The sequence below is a fragment of the Thalassophryne amazonica genome, chromosome 14, assembly GCF_902500255.1.
Source record: "Thalassophryne amazonica chromosome 14, fThaAma1.1, whole genome shotgun sequence".
NCBI lineage: Eukaryota > Metazoa > Chordata > Actinopteri > Batrachoidiformes > Batrachoididae > Thalassophryne > Thalassophryne amazonica.
This window is the reverse complement of record NC_047116.1, coordinates 14,820,969-14,838,358: the sequence shown is the minus strand read 5'-3', so window position 1 is coordinate 14,838,358 and position 17,390 is coordinate 14,820,969. Positions and strand designations below refer to the sequence as shown.

Genomic DNA, 17,390 nt, shown 5'->3' with positions numbered 1-17,390 from the left:
AACACGGGGAGAACATGCAAACGCTACACAGAAAGGCCACAGGTGGGAAAACGCCACACAGAAAGGCCACAGGTGGGAATTGATCCCATGGCCTTCTTGCTGTGAGCCAACAGTGCTAACCACTAAGCAACCGTGCTGCCCTGTTATTAATTATGAACATGTGATTTTTCAGGATACAAGTCGCACTGGGTTGCAGGACATCCCAAACTAGTAAAAACAAACAAACTGGGATTTATACTCCAAAAACAGTCATTCCTGTCGTGCTCAAAACACACCTATGATTAATTAAGCAAATAAATACTACCTCTTTGGACCCTGGGATTTACTTTGTGCTCATTCATTGCACTGTGTAATCAGCAATGTGCACAAGCACTAGTGACCCTGTTATAGATCAGCATGAGGTCGTCATCAACACAAGATAATTAGTCTCAAAGCTAATATCAGTATCAAGCACAGGCAGCATTTCTAATAAGACAACAATGTCCATTATAAGTAGTGGTTTGGTCCAAAATAACTAATTGGTGAATTCTGACCCTTCATTGAGAAGCAAGAAGTAACTTTTGTAAAAACTGTAAGCCCAGCCTCCAGGGCATGCATACGCTGACGCATTAAGAAATGTGTCACAGAGGGAATGAGGGACTGCACCAACGTGAAAATAAAATAAACACGCCCAGTTCCCTGCTTTGTTATGAAATGTCTCCCCTGCTCATTTAGGTGATGGAGTGCACAGTCGAGTAAAAACCAGCACAAGTGCCAAAAAGCATTGTGAGTGTGTGTGTGTGTAATAACAGAATAAACTCTCGTGCCCTGCAGAAAAGCTAGAATGCAAGTCGAGGCTAAAAAGGTCAGGAACCGGTTCATTAGTTCAACATGCAGCTCAAAACAGAACCGCAGGAAGTGTGGGTAAACATAAAGGAACCACCTTCCTGCCAGTCACACTTCAGTTCTGTTTCGCCGCTGCCGACTTCACGCTGACGAACCATCAAAGGCTGCTGTGAGGGCGCCAAAAGTGCGTGTCATTATGTCAAAGAATACTGATGGGCACATTGCAAGTAGGTGTGTGAGTCCATTTTATTATTATTATTATTATTATTATTATTATTTGTTCAGGAGGTGATACAAGCGCAGCTGTCATGTGACAGCAGCGTGACAATCATCCATTTTCTTCACATTCCAGCACAAGGCACGTAGAAAAATAGTCCACATATAAACATAAACAGATCTGTTATAAATAAGTGCTGTGCTTCATAAAAATACCAAAGTCTGAAGATATACAGCAAGTCCATATGCATACAGAAAAACACAAATACTGTCAGTAAATAAGTGCGTGGGAGGCAGGCTGGCGGGGGGTCCACATTCAGAAGGTATGGCGTCGGCGTGCAGCAAACTGTAGGCTGATCTAATGGCGCTTTTCAGCCATGTTAGACCTGTTCGACTCGACTCTACCCGCTGCCGTTGGCCAAACTTGGGACCTAACACCTGGTTTTTGGTGTCACCTCCATCGTGGTTCCAAGCGAGCTGAAGTGACACCAAAAAGTAACGTGTAAACAGTGCAGATTGCTGATTGGTCAGACAGGATCGCGACCATCACTATGTCATGACTGCGCGAGACTGGAAACAAAAGAAGTCCTGAACTAAGCCGCCTTTTTTAAAATATCATTACGGGAGTAGACCTAACGTGAAAAGTTAGACGACACACTCATCAGTGTGTGTTGTGTCCTTCTTTGATGTATCCTGATGGAGATGATGTCACAGATGTTTTCACACGGTGTCACGATAGCGAGTTACGATTGCTACAATCGGAGGAGGAAAAGGAAGCATCAGATACAAAAGTGCATAGCGCGAACATCATCCGCCGTCTTAATGATGTATTACTGGTGCCTCCTGTCAGTGTCACAGTGGTTTTGTGACAGCGTCTTGCTCAGCGACAGAGCCATGGAATGTTCTTGGCAATACGTGAGGTAATGGTCAGGAACCAACACTATGCTGTCGCAAATGCAACAGGAAACCCAACAGACGCCACCAAGAAACCACCAGGATCACGCGACAGCAGATATTCTTTTTCAGTTCTATCCTTCATAATCAATGTCCATTAAGCGATAGTGATGAAAATATGGCTCTCTGGCTGTGCAGTGGCGTTGTTTTGTTAAAGAAGTTACACGTTGCGGTATGTCTTACTGGCATCGTAATGTATCTGTGATGTTTCGTGTTGATGATGCAACAGTACCTTAATGACTGTTGTTCCAGGTCTAGCAGAGGTCTTCGCGGTGTATTGTGAAACTGCTGCACTGTCGTAATGGTCGCGTGGCGTGATCTTAGCGGCGTTGTGACTATATGGCGGGGAGGGAACCTTTGGTGCCAAATGGGCAAGCGGCGGTGCAACCTACAGGTCTTGGCGGTTTGGCTTACAGATCTCAAGGATTCGTGAAAATGGAAACCCCGCTTGAGCGGCACTGGAGGTTTGCAACTCCTCCACCCTCGAAGGTGCTTGTCACCCGCATTTCTCCTGAAACGGTTCTGAGTCGGCAGTCAAATCTGACTCATACTTTTCTTTTTCATAAAGACCCGCTCTCCATTTCCTCTCTCCCACAGAGAGCGGCTAATGGCTCCAAACGCTAAAATATCACTTTGTTATGACTGCCATCCAGGAACCTTTTTTCCCTTCGTTTGCGGTGTGTCACCGCCATTCCGGAAAGCAGGAGTCAGGATGGTGGTGGACAGAGGGAAATTGTTTTAAGACTGTTGGGATGCAGCAGATGCGTTTGACATTAGGAGGATCCTTGGAGCCACTCCTGGCTCGCTCGTTTCTGATGACGGGAGCTGCGGCGCTGCTCGGCGTGTGCACGTCTTTAGGATATTAAATAGTAAAGGATGAGGATTAATAATGGAACCTGACAGCTCATCTCCGGCTGCTATCTGCCTGACTGTCTGCCCAATCTTGCCTCCCTGCCTCTTTTTCCTCCTCCTGAGTTTATAATCCACCGCACTTCTCTCCGGTTATGACCCTCCTTCGTGCTTCTTCCCTCCAGCTCTTCACTCTCTGGTCCGCATTCTCTCTCTCTCTCTCTCTCTCTCTCTCTCTGTGTGTCTCTCTCAGGGCCCTCGGCCTTTCAGGGTCATGTCAGGAGAGTAGAAGAGCACGTTGCTGTCCTCGTCATCGCTGAGGTCGGTCAGGTCAGCCTGTGTGTAGCGCACCGCCCCAGGGTGGTACTCTCCGATCCGGGTGCTGTCACACAGCCGCGACTGCAGAGCCAGCTGGAGTGCACACAAAAGAGACAGTGTGGAATTAACACAAACCAGTTGGCGCCCACATATAACGAAAGATGGGTGTGATTTTTTTTTATTTATTTTTCTCTCTTTCAGAGACAACAGAGGGGATCGGCAGGCACTTTTTCGGCGCGTACGGAAGCAGGAGTGAGAGGTGAGCTCACTGCAGAGCCACAGGCGGTTCAGCTCTATGGCTAGAATGCAGATCAATATCAGGGAAGAGGGAGGAAGCGGGTGGTGGAGGTGGGGGGCGGTGGGGGGGTCGTCAGGTGGGAGGGAGACGCTGCACAAAGGAGAGAGGCAAAAATAATGTAAGAGAGATAAATGCCAGAGATGCTCTAACAGGGTAAAAGGAACAGATAGATAAGGACGGGCTGAGAGAAAGAGGGAAAGACAGAAAGAGAGAGACATGGAAGAGAGGACAAAAGTGAAGACGAGGATATAAAGCCTGAGATATGAGGCGGCGAGAGGGTGAAAACAGGTCTGAGCAAGAGAAAAAGGAGAGAGAGAGAAAGAGAGAGACGAAGCCAGCCAGCTAGACGAAGCTGGATATTTGCTGTGGTGAGGGAGGAATGTTTTGACGCTCACACACACACACACACCACCACCTCCTCCTCAACCCCCCACCCCCGCCAATCTCACACCTGATGTGTGGGGGCTGCTGGGAGTCACATGCCATGATGAATAACAACCGGCTGTTAGTCACGATAGAGCACGAACACACACGCCGCCTGCCTCGCTCTCCCTTCACTCGCTGCCTCGCTCTTGTCTTCTTTCTCACATACTCTCTCGCTCGCCCGTTCTCTGACACACAAACAGCGTTTCGTGGTGATTTACGGACACGGTTTGAATCCATTTGAACTCCCCCCCTTCTCCCCACCCCATAGTGCAACATTGACATTTAGGTTGAAGGTCATACTGCACGTTCCACTCTCCCAGATTGTGTCTGTGACCCGCTATCAGCGCTGCTGGTGATACCAAGTGGGTGACAGTGCACGCAAGTGTGTGCGTGTATGTGCACGCGCCCCCAACCTCCTCCCACCGTTCTGGCTCCTATCCGAATATCTGTCAGTGTTTGCAGATTGAGACAAATCTGCAGAGGGGAGTATTGATTGTCTTGCTGATTGAAATGTTTTGTGGTTCAGTTTTAAAAGCATCATCTTTCTTGTAATCTTGTCGTCATTATATTTCTCTTTAAGTTGAACGTGAGACAAAGATACATAAAAAACAAAACAACAACAACTCAGCCACATTGTTGTCAGATTCTAGTTATTTGTCATTCTCTCACTCCACCAGAGGACAGAGACGAGGCGATTGTAATCAAGTCTGTGCGTCTGCCTTTACACATATATCAAAAAACGACTGGCTGCACTTATTAGAAAATTTTAAACACAACAGTGTGCCATAATCTGTTCATCTCTGTCCAACTAGATCTGTGTCTGGATTTGGAGACTACAATATTTTTCAATGCTGGGAGATGGGGCCTTGAAGAGAGTGCTTATACCATTTCATGACACAAGGGGGCAATGTTGCAAAACTGATATTAACAGAATGACTCAAATGACTACTCTGCGGTTACACTGGAAGAAAAAAAAAAACAATACAGTTGAGGGTCACTGTATTTTTTTCAATAGTTAAAAAGGAAAGTGAGATGGATCTCCAATTTGATTTGGATGTCCTTCCTGATGCCACGCCACATTACACGGGGAATGGGCAGATGGTGGCCTTGAACCAGGAAACTTCTGCACCAGAAAAAAGTGCACTAAACACTTGGCCACCACCCCAGCCAATATTTTTTTCACAGGTACTGTGTTGATTTTCCTGCCCGTCAAATCAATATCATTACAACCTCCTATCCTGTAGATGTCGCCGGAGGGCTATTAGGCTGGTTGCCTCCCGGTACTTGTCACCCATCACTTCAGAGGACAGCATGACAGAAAATGTCAGAGCAGCGCCTTCATATTTTAAAGCCAATGTGTGGGTGCACTTTGGTTTCAAAAGCAAAAGACGGAGTAATGGTTTAGATCAAACGAGCAGTTTGCGAGCTTTCGGCGTAATAGAAAACCTTGACTTTGTGTAAATGGTAAATATTACAGGGCAGCGTCACTCCATGTGATCCTGACACGACTTAGCGCTTGGGATTTTTTAGGAGGTGAAGGAAAAGGTATGAACATTATTTATTGTTGTGCCTCAGTGACACTTTTTAATGCAAACACTGTTCTAATGAACTGGAATGGAATTTTAAAATGAATGTTTTGAATCACTTTGTCTACTGAGTCCAAACCTTTGACCGGCACTGTAGTTCATTCACTATCTGTGCAAATCTATTAAAAATTACATGAGGAGAATCTATTTTTTTCTGTCTGGTATCAAACATTTTATGAAGATCATTCCTCTGCACTCTCAGTCCACCCAGCTGTAAATTGGTACCAGCCTTGGCTGTTCAAATGCCCCAATGTTGCACTGGTGTCCCATCGAAGAGAAGTCATATGCCATTATCCACTTTACGCTACAAAATCTGGGGATAAGTACCAGCTGCAATGGGCCTCAGGGCCTACACAGGACTTAGGTCACCTTATGACCAACTGCAAATTATACAAATCATTTTGTGGCCCTGTTTATACTTCCAACAGATCGATCTGAATTTTCCAAAACTGCATTAATTGGGTGGTTGCCATCCAGCAGCTAAGATGGTTCCGCGGCGCTAGCACATGCTCCCAGTCTCGACTTGCATGACTTCACATGGCTAGCTAATATAAGACTGGCTGTCTTTTATGGACACTTTTCCTCTCCGTTGTGTCAAAGGTGAATGTATCAAAACTGATCACGATTGATTATGAATTTGCACGTCAAAATTCACTAAAATATTTGCACAGATTATTTAAGTAAATAGTGTCACCTGCTTGGGCAAAATGGTGTGGAATGTGACGATTGTACATCGGACGACAAAATAAATCGTCTACACAGCTGCATGCAGTGATTCAGACTAAATTGTTAATTTAATTCTGGTGTAATTTTTTTATTTTTAAAGGTGTTGCTGTAGTGTGTAAATGAAGGGGAGTATGGCATTGACTCAAAAACTCATAACCCAAAAAACAAAACTTGCAAAATGCAGTACTCTCATTGCAAATACTGTACTAAAATCAAGTTTTCCTGAGACTGTTTATGTGTGTGTATATATATATATATATATATATATATATATATATATATATATATATATATATATATATATATATATACATACATACATACATATATACACGCAACAAAAATATAAACGCAACACTTTTGGTTTTGCTCCCATTTTGTATGAGATGAACTCAAAGATCTAAAACTTTTTCCACATACACAATATCATCATTTCCATCAAATATTGTTCACAAACTAGTCTAAATCTGTGATAGTGAGCACTTCTCCTTTGCTGAGATAATCCATCCCACCTCACAGGTGTGCCATATCAAGATGCTGATTAGACACCATGATTAGTGCACAGCTGTGCCTTAGACTGCCCACAATAAAAGGCCACTCTGAAAGGTGCAGTTTTATCACACAGCACAATGCCACAGATGTCGCAAGATTTGAGGGAGCGTGCAATTGGCATGCTGACAGCAGGAATGTCAACCAGAGCTGTTGCTCGTGTATTGAATGTTCATTTCTCTACCATAAGCCGTCTCCAAAGGCGTTTCAGAGAATTTGGCAGTACATCCAACCAGCCTCACAACCGCAGACCACGTGTAACCACACCAGCCCAGGACCTCCACATCCAGCATGTTCACCTCCAAGATTGTCAGAGACCAGCCACTCGGACAGCTGCTGAAACAATCGGTTTGCATAACCAAAGAATTTCTGCACAAACTGTCAGAAACCGTCTCAGGGAAGCTCATCTGCATGCTCGTCATCCTCATCGGGGTCTCGACCTGACTCCAGTTCGTCGTCGTAACCGACTTGAGTGGGCAAATGCTCACATTCGCTGGCGTTTGGCATGTTGGAGAGGTGTTCTCTTCACGGATGAATCCCGGTTCACACTGTCCAGGGCAGTTGGCAGACAGCGTGTGTGGCATCATGTGGGTGAGCGGTTTTCTGATGTCAATGTTGTGGATCAAGTGGCCCATGGTGGCGGTGGGGTTATGGTATGGGCAGGCGTCTGTTATGGACGAAGAACACAGGTGCATTTTATTGATGGCATTTTGAATGCACAGAGATACCGTGACAAGATTCCATTGTTGTGCCATACATCCAAGAACATCACCTCATGTTGCAGCAGGATAATGCACAGCCCCATGTTGCAAGGATCTGTACACAATTCTTGGAAGTTGAAAATGTCCCAGTTCTTGCATGGCCGGCATACTCACCGGACATGTCACCCATTGAGCATGTTTGGGATGCTCTGGACCGGCGTATACGACAGCGTGTACCAGTTCCTACCAATATCCAGCAACTTCGCACAGCCATTGAAGAGGAGTGGACCAACATTCCACAGGACACAATTGACAACCTGATCAACTCTATGCGAAGGAGATGTGTTGCACTGCATGAGGCAAATGGTGGTCACACCAGATACTGACTGGTATCCCCCCCAATAAAACAAAACTGCACCTTTCAGAGTGGCCTTTTATTGTGGACAGTCTAAGGCACACCTGTGCACTAATCATGGTGTCTAATCAGCATCTTGGTATGGCACACCTGTGAGGTGGGATGGATTATCTCAGCAAAGGAGAAGTGCTCACTATCACAGATTTAGACTGGTTTGTGAACAATATTTGAGGGAAATGGTGATACTGTGTATGTGGAAAAAGTTTTAGATCTTTGAGTTCATCTCATACAAAATGGGAGCAAAACCAAAAGTGTTGCGTTTTTATTTTTGTTGAGTGTATATGTGTGTGTGTGTGTGTGTGTGTGTGTGTGTGTGTGTGTGTGTGTGTGTGTGTGTGTGTGTGTGTATAAAAATATATACAATGTGAGTATCTCTCGACAAAAGCAAAGAGCATCTGATGTTTTGTTGCAGCATCAAAAGTTGAAAAACAAAATTCAAGTCATATCTGAAAAACTGCACCCAGCATCATTTTTGGTCAAATTGGTCCTGATTGTATCTGAAGTACGACCAGATCCATTTATCATCCAGACGGAGTTCTTGGATTAAGTGCTGATGTTCGACCCTCTCTCCGTTTGAGTGCATCACACATCTAGACCGTGTGTCAAGACACTTCGGTGGAATGTAAAGTGGCACCAAGTGTCCTCTGCCTGTCTGCAGTTTTTGCAGAATTATTTATCAGTATAAAAAAAAAAACAAAACCCAAACAAAAACTATGTGTCTGGGTAACCTCCCGTTCACAGCCATGTACCCGTTAACAGATAAGTGATTGAGAGGAGCTGTTGCACAGCGACAGAATCAGTTGTGATTGGGTTTGAACTCTGGGACACGTGGGGGATTTGTAAGTTTAGTAAAATGGGTTGTCATGGTGATTATACTCAACCTTTACAGACATAAAGTGCTATGCACGTCTTAAGGACCGTAGAATTATGATAAGATCCCACTTGGTTTTGTTTGTTTTTTCCCTAATAGGAATCAAAACGATCTGAAAATCTTCAACATTTTCATTCCAATAAAAATCAAACGTGTTTCCTGTCTTAGTAAAGAGAACAATTTATTATAGATTACATCCGTCTACTTGATTTCGTATTAGGTGTACTGCCCACTACATTTCAACACAAAGAATCCACACACACAGAGTCTTGTCTTGTTGAGACTGGACTACTGCAATGTTCTGTTCTCTGGTGTACTGCAGTCCAGCATTAGGGTGTCTTTTCACTGGCTTCCTGTCTCTGTGAAGTCCGACTTTAAGGTTCTGTTACTAACCCTATAAAATTATCTGCAGACAAGCACCTCCCTACTTAGCTAACCTAATCAAACCCTACGTACCGGCCCGGGCTCTGTGTTCTCAGGGTGCAGGGCTACTTTGTGTCCCGAGGGTGAATAAAAAGTTTGCGGGTCACAGAGCTTTCTCTTATTGTGCACCTGCTTTGTGGAATGATCTCCCTGCATCAATAAAACAGATTCTGTAGAGACTTTCATGTCTGCATACTGGCATAGTATGGTACTATGTTTCCTATCCTTTTAAACTGATTTTATTAGTAACGGAACAGGTCTCTGCCTCACTTCATCTAAATTCTGGGTCTGTTAATGAAGCTTAGGGCTAGCAGCCAGCAATCATCTTAGCATCTCTGTTTCCCTGCCGATTTACTGCTGGTGAACTCATACCGTAGGTGTAGTTTTTCTGTCCAACTAATTCTGCTCTTTTTCTCTCTATCCGAGGCACCGATGACATCCCGCAAGGCTAACAGCTGTGCACCACGAGGCGCTGGATTGACCACGAGATGCCCTGGCTAAAGCTGATGCAGCACACTGCAGTCTGCTTTTGGAATATACTCCTACATGATTATGTGATGGATGGACGCTGGCCCCACATCCCAGGGCGCTGAATGACCCCCTGCTAATGACTGCATGCTCATCTCAATAATGCACTTTGTTTTGATGCTATTCTGGTTTTTCTGTTTCTTGAGCTTTGTAGAACTTCGTAAAAACCTTGTAACTGTTAGACTGGCATAAGCAGTGGGTCACCCTCCTGAGTCTTGTCTGCTTGAGGTTTCTTCCTCAACATCATCAGAGGGAGCTTTTCCTTACCACTGTTACCTGTGTGCTTGCTCTAGGGGTTGGTAAGGTTAGACCTTACTCGTGCCTTAGGCTGCTTTGTTGTGATTTGGCACTATATAAATTAAATAAATTGAAACTGAATGTCACTCGATATTAAAACTGTTGATGAAGGAAAACCCTCCTCTGTACCACTTCATCATGAAGCTGTATAACTGGGGATACAAAATGCAAAACTTGCACTGTGCACAGTTTCTCCAATCACAGTCAGAGAAGCCTGTAACTGGGTTCTGGGTTGTCTGGGTGTCTTGGTGGCTTTCCTCACTCTTCTCCTTCTTGCACAATCACTCAGGTCTTGAGAACTGTCTACTCCACACAGATTTACCATAGAGTGTCATACTGTTTGTGTTTCTTTATAACCGATATAAATAAAGTTCAAGACATATTCAGTGACTTGGAAATGTTCATGTATCCATCCCCTGACTTAAATTAAACTGATTATTTCCAAGTATTATACGAAAGGGGCCCATTACTTATGCAACCCATCATATTGGCTTTTATATTTTTAATTAATTTACATCAAGTTGTAGAGATTTACTTTCAGTTTGAGTCTAAGGAAGATAATTTTAGAATTTTTTTTTATATTGAAGCCTGATTTACTTTTTGTATTTGAAATGCCATAAACAAATTAAAATGTGTGAAATACGAAGGGGCTGAATACTTCTGCAATCCACTGTGTGTGCATATATATATATATATTCATACACCCTTTCAAAGGTCTCGCTCCTTTGAAGAAGGACACCCAGTCCAGATTTGTTCAGTATCCTTTAAGCAACAAAAAACTACTTTCAAACCTTGGTCCCTGTGAAAGTGTCCAAGAATAATAGGATTGTTCCTCTACTGTAAATAAGAGATATTTCACACCGTTTCCTCAGTCAGAAAGGGTTCAGGTCTTTCTTTCTTTTTTGTTCTCTGTATCGCCAAAGACAGAGCAGGTCTAGAAAATGCTCAACTGTGCATTTGTCGGTCTGATTCCACATGATCGATGTGTCTGCGACGTCTGGATAAAGAGCTTATTTATCAAGGTAAACCTTAGTACGCAAGGTCACCTCTGTAAAGCCTCAGACAAGTTCAACGTTGGGGAGGTTTCAATTCTAATTGTGGCCACCAGCGGGCCGGGCCACTGAAACAGAGTGTACGAGACAACACAAGGGCTTGATGGATTATGGAAAATTTGCCTCCATAGGTTAGAGTATGCCTTGCTAAGACCTTCCACAAGTTTGAGTTTGGGCACGGCATCGTGGGTCAGGGCCCGTATCAGCCTTGTTATTTTGTTAATAAAACTGATGCATCTGTTTCACCCTTTTACATGTGTCTGTTTGTGCCCAGGGAAACAGTTTAACAAGCTGCTGCCAGAAGAGGTGACAAAGTACAGACCCCTTTATCTTTCCTTCATCTTTGTCTTTTTAACTTTATCAGTTACTTTCAAGCCTGTTTCGTCTGACAGCGCCATTGACGCTGAGCTACACTCACCAAGTGTTGTCAGCGTGAAAAAAAACATAAAAATTGTCAGCAATTTGCATCAGCCATGTTCCTGTCTGCATGCACAATACTTGAACCAGGCTTAATTCAGCCGGCCTCAGTCCTCCTGCTGGAGCCTCCTTCCTCTATGTTTCAGATACCTCAGATTCTATCCAAAACCAACTCATTCAATTAGTTCTTCGAGCAGTTAATGCTTTTAGATCAATGATTCTTGACTGAACACACCAGATTGTGTGGAGTGACATTAGGAGCTGGACATGTCAGATTTATTACCTTGTGGTTATGATGGACTGTACAATATATTTAAAAAAAAATTGTATAATACAATTCTTGCTTATATGAGATAGTTTTTTGCTGCCGCTGAGATTCAGAACCCCACTGTGCAGCTTTCAGACATTTTCAGAGCATTGTTTGGGTTACTCAGGCAACCAAAACCACCATAAATCACGCTGAAATGGCCACAGCATACGAAACGAGTCTCAGATGATTCCTTTCAATATCAGACCACTCTTTTCCTGTCTGGTTCTGATCCCGCTGACATCATGTAATCCCACTGGGCCCGCTCCGTTTTCCTTCTTGATAAAGTAGCCTATAAGTGGGACTGTGCTCAGCAACAGTTCGCTTACATTTCCAGGCTGTATTAAATGAGAGCAGCTGTGATTGACTGAAACGCTGTTAAGCCATATTTATTATCTTTTATTGTCCCTTAGCACGAAATGACAACTGTATGTTTCTGAGCACCTCATCGAGTTGTTAATCAATCCAACTGACTTTGTAATTACTTTATCACGCATTAAGGTTTGTGGCATTGAAAAGTCACTCACTGGACCGTGGTGTTCGTTTTCATCTTCGTTATTAATACCTGGCTTCGCAATTTCTGTTAATCATAGGCCAATATGCCCTATTCAGAGAGCGGGTGATGCTGATATCATAATGCCTCTGCCACTGATGGAGATGAGTAATTCACATTCAGTAAAGAGTTTTGTAATGAGCAATAACCCATGAAGTCAGTGATCCAATATGGACACATGAATGGTTTTGGTGTTCGGTTTTCATTACAGAGTAGGTACGCTGAATACTGAGCTCATCCCCCAAAAACTGTCTTCTATTAAAGAATTAATTCTAGACAAAGTTGATTTCAGAGCACTCACAGAACGAAAGAGAACTGAGAAAAGAAAGTGGTTATTTTGAGTTGTGCTGGTGTGCCATATCCCCCTCAAAAAAAACCAAACAAAAAAACATTAAAAATACAGTTACAAAAAGGAGAAGTATTGTTAAAAATAATGGTTTATGGTGTAGAGCGAACTGGATGAAAGTCAATGACGCTGTCATTTCACTGGTGGTATAAATTTACAGTTGGGGGGACTGAGACATTGCAGACAAAGTGACTTCTCTATGGACAGAGATAGGTAGTGTGACCGGTAATCAAACCCAGGTCTACAATTGGAAGCCCAACTCCTTAACCACTAAACTACCAGCCATAACAAAACTAAACAAAATCCCACAAAACAAGTTCAAAATGATTACAGTGACAAAAACACAACAATCACCAGTAAAATTTAGAGTCCATCCAATCTGCTCCCACAGCAGCATTTCTTTCTCTGTTGTGATACTTATGTGACATTACACAACAGTACCCGATGATATCCCCACTCCAGGTAAGCAGCTCTGCTCCCTTGCTGAAAACAGCTTGGGCAACGAACTGCCTCCATTTCCCCACTGATGGCTTGCCAAAATCGCTTTGAGGTCAATCAAAATACATTGTCCATGGACTCTCCAAACTCCTCCTACGCCCATGTTTTTGCCTCATTAACCACTTAGGCTGCAGTCCTTCTGGTCTGCCAGTACCTAACTGCTGATTCTGGAGACATTTGTGCCAACCATACATGAAAGGCTTCCTTCTTTTAACCCGATGACTTCCCTCATTGCACATGGTCGCAGGTCTGATGACACAGTTACCAAATTGATCATCATCCTGTGACCTTGGGTACTCTGATACCAAATGTAGTGATAAAGACTGTACTTATGAGTGTACCCACACCCGCCCCGTGCCTCTCACCCTGGACAAACCCTGAGAGAGACCAGCCCCTCTCCAGAGTCCATACTGTGGGTGGAAGTGAGCCCAATTATGTAGTTGGTATCACTCAACCTCCCTCGGCTCACTCTCCTTCCACACCAAAGAGGTGATGTTTCACATTCCAAGATTTCAAATACCATAAGCAAGTGACAGTCCGTGTGGGCTCACGCCTCCGTCCAATGCTCATTAAGCAGCGCACCAGACACATCATTTTCTCTCCCTGTGGATGCTGAGTCCACATGGACTATTTCCAATAAATTACCCATAAACAGAATTATTTATGTAGCTGCTTTCTAGGCTTTCTTGCCCTGTGCTGTCACATGACATAGACAGCAAACACTTGGACTCTGTGATGCTCCACACTTTTGAACCTCTGTCCTTGTTCTATGTCTCTTGAGTGCATCATCACTGGTGTGCCTGGCTAAACTTTTGGGAATGCAATTTGGAAACATATGCATATATAGTATTGAGAAAAGAGTCATTTGCGATGTGAATGGTGCCTTTTTTTTCTTGGAAATACATTTGAAAAAGATCCAGGGTTTACCCCTCCTTTCACCCTGTCTGATGGAATAGGCTCCAGCCCCGTCGTGACCCTTGACTAGAGTAAGCAAGTACAGGAAATGAATGAATGAATGAACATTAGAGGAAAAATGGTGTCATCTTATATTCAACTTCTAGACTGATGAGGCCAACAGAACCACATCACCTGCAAAAAGCATATAGATTATACAGCCGCAGCAGTAGGTGGTGCCAAATATCAGTGAAATGAGGATGCCCTATAGGCATGAAATGACCAGCCCCTTTAAATTTGTATGGAAGCAGTTAAAGAAGAAGTAAGTCCTATGTAGACCCTGAGGCATACTGGTGCCGGTGCTTATACCCATATTCCTTTCCATGAAGCAGCTAAGAGTCTAAGGCTTCCCCTACACAGGCCAGTCCATCGCAGGTTACTTTCTCAGGTAAGGCCAGTAGCCATTTACAGCTGAGTTGACTGGAATGATGTCGATGAAGTGTCTTATCCAAGGACACAAGTAGGTAGTGTGACTACAAAGCAGTCCAACCATTGCTGGTGAGTGTTGTGTTTTTATCACCATACACAAGCTTGTAAGCTTGTTGGTAGTTGTTTATTGTCAAAGAAACAAAACCCATGCACAAAGCTTTTTTTTTTTAATGAAAATGATGGGATGAAGCACTCTGCATGACACCACTTTCCTGTCAGGATAAAGTGTTATATAAACACACAGAGTGCACAAATAAGGGGAAATTATGATGCAAATTTTAAGAACATGGTGACAAATGCAGCAGAGTCATCAAACAATTCTCAAGCACCCATGAAATAAGGATGAAGAGCACAAAACATCATCTTAAAAATGATTTGGCCTTCAGAATGTAGTTTTCCAAAAATATGTCTTGAAAAAGAGGGGGTTGTCTTACACATGATGCGTGTCTGCCTTACCTGCATGGCTGTGGGGCTCAGTAGGTTCCACCAATCCTTATCCAGGCTAAAGATAAAGGCATTGGCCAATCCATGAAGTGGTGCTGACAGGACGTGCAACAGCGTGAGAGGAAATGACGGATGTTGTGGGAAGAAGGCATTGTGGAGCCTATAGGAGGAGGAGAGCACAGAAACGTTCAGATGATTAATCATAAAGTAATAATGCAGAGACAACCAAAAAGAAAGCCTCAGAGGAAGAGACGGAGTAAGTAAAGAAGAGACACGGCTACGGGAAATGAAAAGGACAAGAGTGAGTGAGAATTTGATGGACAGAGAGACTACAAGCATCAGTGAGAAGGAGAGGACGCGTGAGTGACAGAATGAGGGACAGGGTGAAAACGAGAGGTAATGAGAGCGAAGGGCAGAGTCGGAAAGAGAGGGAGGAAAAGAGGAGCGCGTCAGAGCGAGTGAGCTTTATATCAGTGTTTAAGAGCCCATTAGGCAGCATGAGTCGGCTGGGCTGACACATTCTTGGCTGCCGCTTCGACAGCGCACAGCACTTTACAAGGACAGAAAGAAGTGTAGCGCTCAACTCCCTTCTCTCTCCTTTCCTCTCATCTCTGCTTCCCGCTTCTCTTGACCATAATTTCAATGTCCCGTCTTCTCCTTTTCATTTTCAATCCTGTGGATGCTCCACACACACTGCCGCCCCCCCTTCTTTCTCAAATATCACTCCCTTACTTTGGTATTTGGTTTCATCTGTCTGGATAGCTCATTTTCATCTTCACCAGGTGTTCGACTACTCTTTTTTTATTATTATTCCATTCTCTGTCGGGGAGTCCGTGGCGTGACTGGTGGTGGTGTGTGGGGGGGTGACCTGTTATTGTGTGGCGTAGCCAGGAACTAGTGGCTGCCTCGCAGAATGATGCTGCTCAGCCATTAACCCTGGATTAACCCTGTATTAGCACTGCTCGCCGGGTTAGCCTGCCGCTAATGTCTTTTATTGATCTATTAGTGAGCAAGTTAAACTGCGCACGGCACAGAGCACTTTGCATGGGGGTTTGGTGTCCGGTGTGAACACTGGTTGACATTAGGGTGAGTTACCTGTGTCCTGTAAGATGGAGACCTATGACCCTAAAGCCCAGGTGTTGTATTGTGTTTTCACAAAGTAAATCAAAACGCATCGGCAAATTCATATTAACAGTCAACCATCAGAGGATAAGAGGTGTATCCATTGAAAGTGACTGATTTTGGCTGAATATTTGCTGTTTCCATGGAGATCCCATGGTGGAGCACTGTTTAGCAGTTTTCCATTCCCTTCATGTGTGGAGTTTGCATGTTCTTCCAATATCTCTGTGGCTTTCATGCTTTTAGGTTCTTTGTTCCTAGAGTTGCATCCAGGAAGAGAATCTGGTTTAAAAACAAACTTGTGCAAAATCAATAAATGGATTCATACCGGGTTTGACATGGTGATCCAGAGTGAACAGTAACAACCAAAAGAAAACCAAAATTGTTGTCTCTAAGACGTTATGGTTTATGGATCCCCCCCCAAATCAAGAAACACTATAACTACCAAAGTCATAAATGGACTATATTTTCCAGATCATCTGGACTGGGAAGGTCCCTACATTTTGTTGTTTCCAAGACAAATTGACCAAAATAGATTATCAAGCATGAACTCAAACCACAGCCAATGGGTTGGCCTGCTGAAATAGCTGATCACAAACAGTCTGAGAACATTTGGGTGATTCTCAGCTGATAAGATAAAGTCAGAGAGGAACCTTCTATTTCACTTCATGAGTTGTCTGTGTTTTTTTCTTGCTCTACTTACGATAAAGCTGAAAGTTGAACCTGACTTGGAGAAAAGTTGAAATGAGTGAAAGGGAGTGTGGACTATGTATTTAGAAGCGAATAAATCCCTTCAAAATCAATTTGTTGTTACCCCACTGAAAGTATAATGTGGCGGTATCTCTTTCTGAATTTTTGGGTCGGTCATATTTTAGGTTCGAGCATGTGTGAACTTATTTTTGGATGAGTCCCTTTTTTCTCCAAAAGTAATTTATTCACATTGGGTTTGGGTGGGATTTCCTTGGATGTATTTTATGGGTCAGTGTTTCTGACTGTCTAATTTTGGACTCGATCTCAAACAGACCCATAAGCAGACCTCTACTGAACAGCCAGCCATAAATACACTATTTTTGCCTTGTAGAATACTGCTCAATTATTCTTAAATTGATTGACCAGTAAACTAAACAAACAAGTCCCATGCAGTAATAAACACATCAAATACATACAGGACTATAGTAGGATAAAAAGCACATGGGCAGCACGGTGGCACAAGAAGCTGAAGTACTAGCTCCCAAAACAGATGATTCCCGGTTCTGATCCAGTTGGCCAACTCCCATTTCTACTTCTAC

General features: G+C 43.6%; 1 protein-coding gene across 2 annotated transcripts in view; it reads right to left on the bottom strand.

Moving 5' to 3' along the window:
• Positions 1-307: 307 nt before the first annotated feature.
• si:dkey-100n23.5 (cyclic AMP receptor-like protein A) overlaps positions 308-17,390 on the bottom strand; it is a 108,894-nt gene continuing 91,811 nt past the window's right edge. For both annotated transcript variants that reach the window (XM_034186782.1, XM_034186783.1), the window contains 2 exons: positions 14,995-15,142; positions 308-3,255 (listed from right to left, as the gene is read on the bottom strand). In XM_034186782.1, the coding sequence (XP_034042673.1) occupies positions 3,094-3,255; positions 14,995-15,142 (310 nt within the window). In that variant the 3' untranslated portion in view covers positions 308-3,093. The remainder of the gene's footprint in view (positions 3,256-14,994; positions 15,143-17,390) is intronic.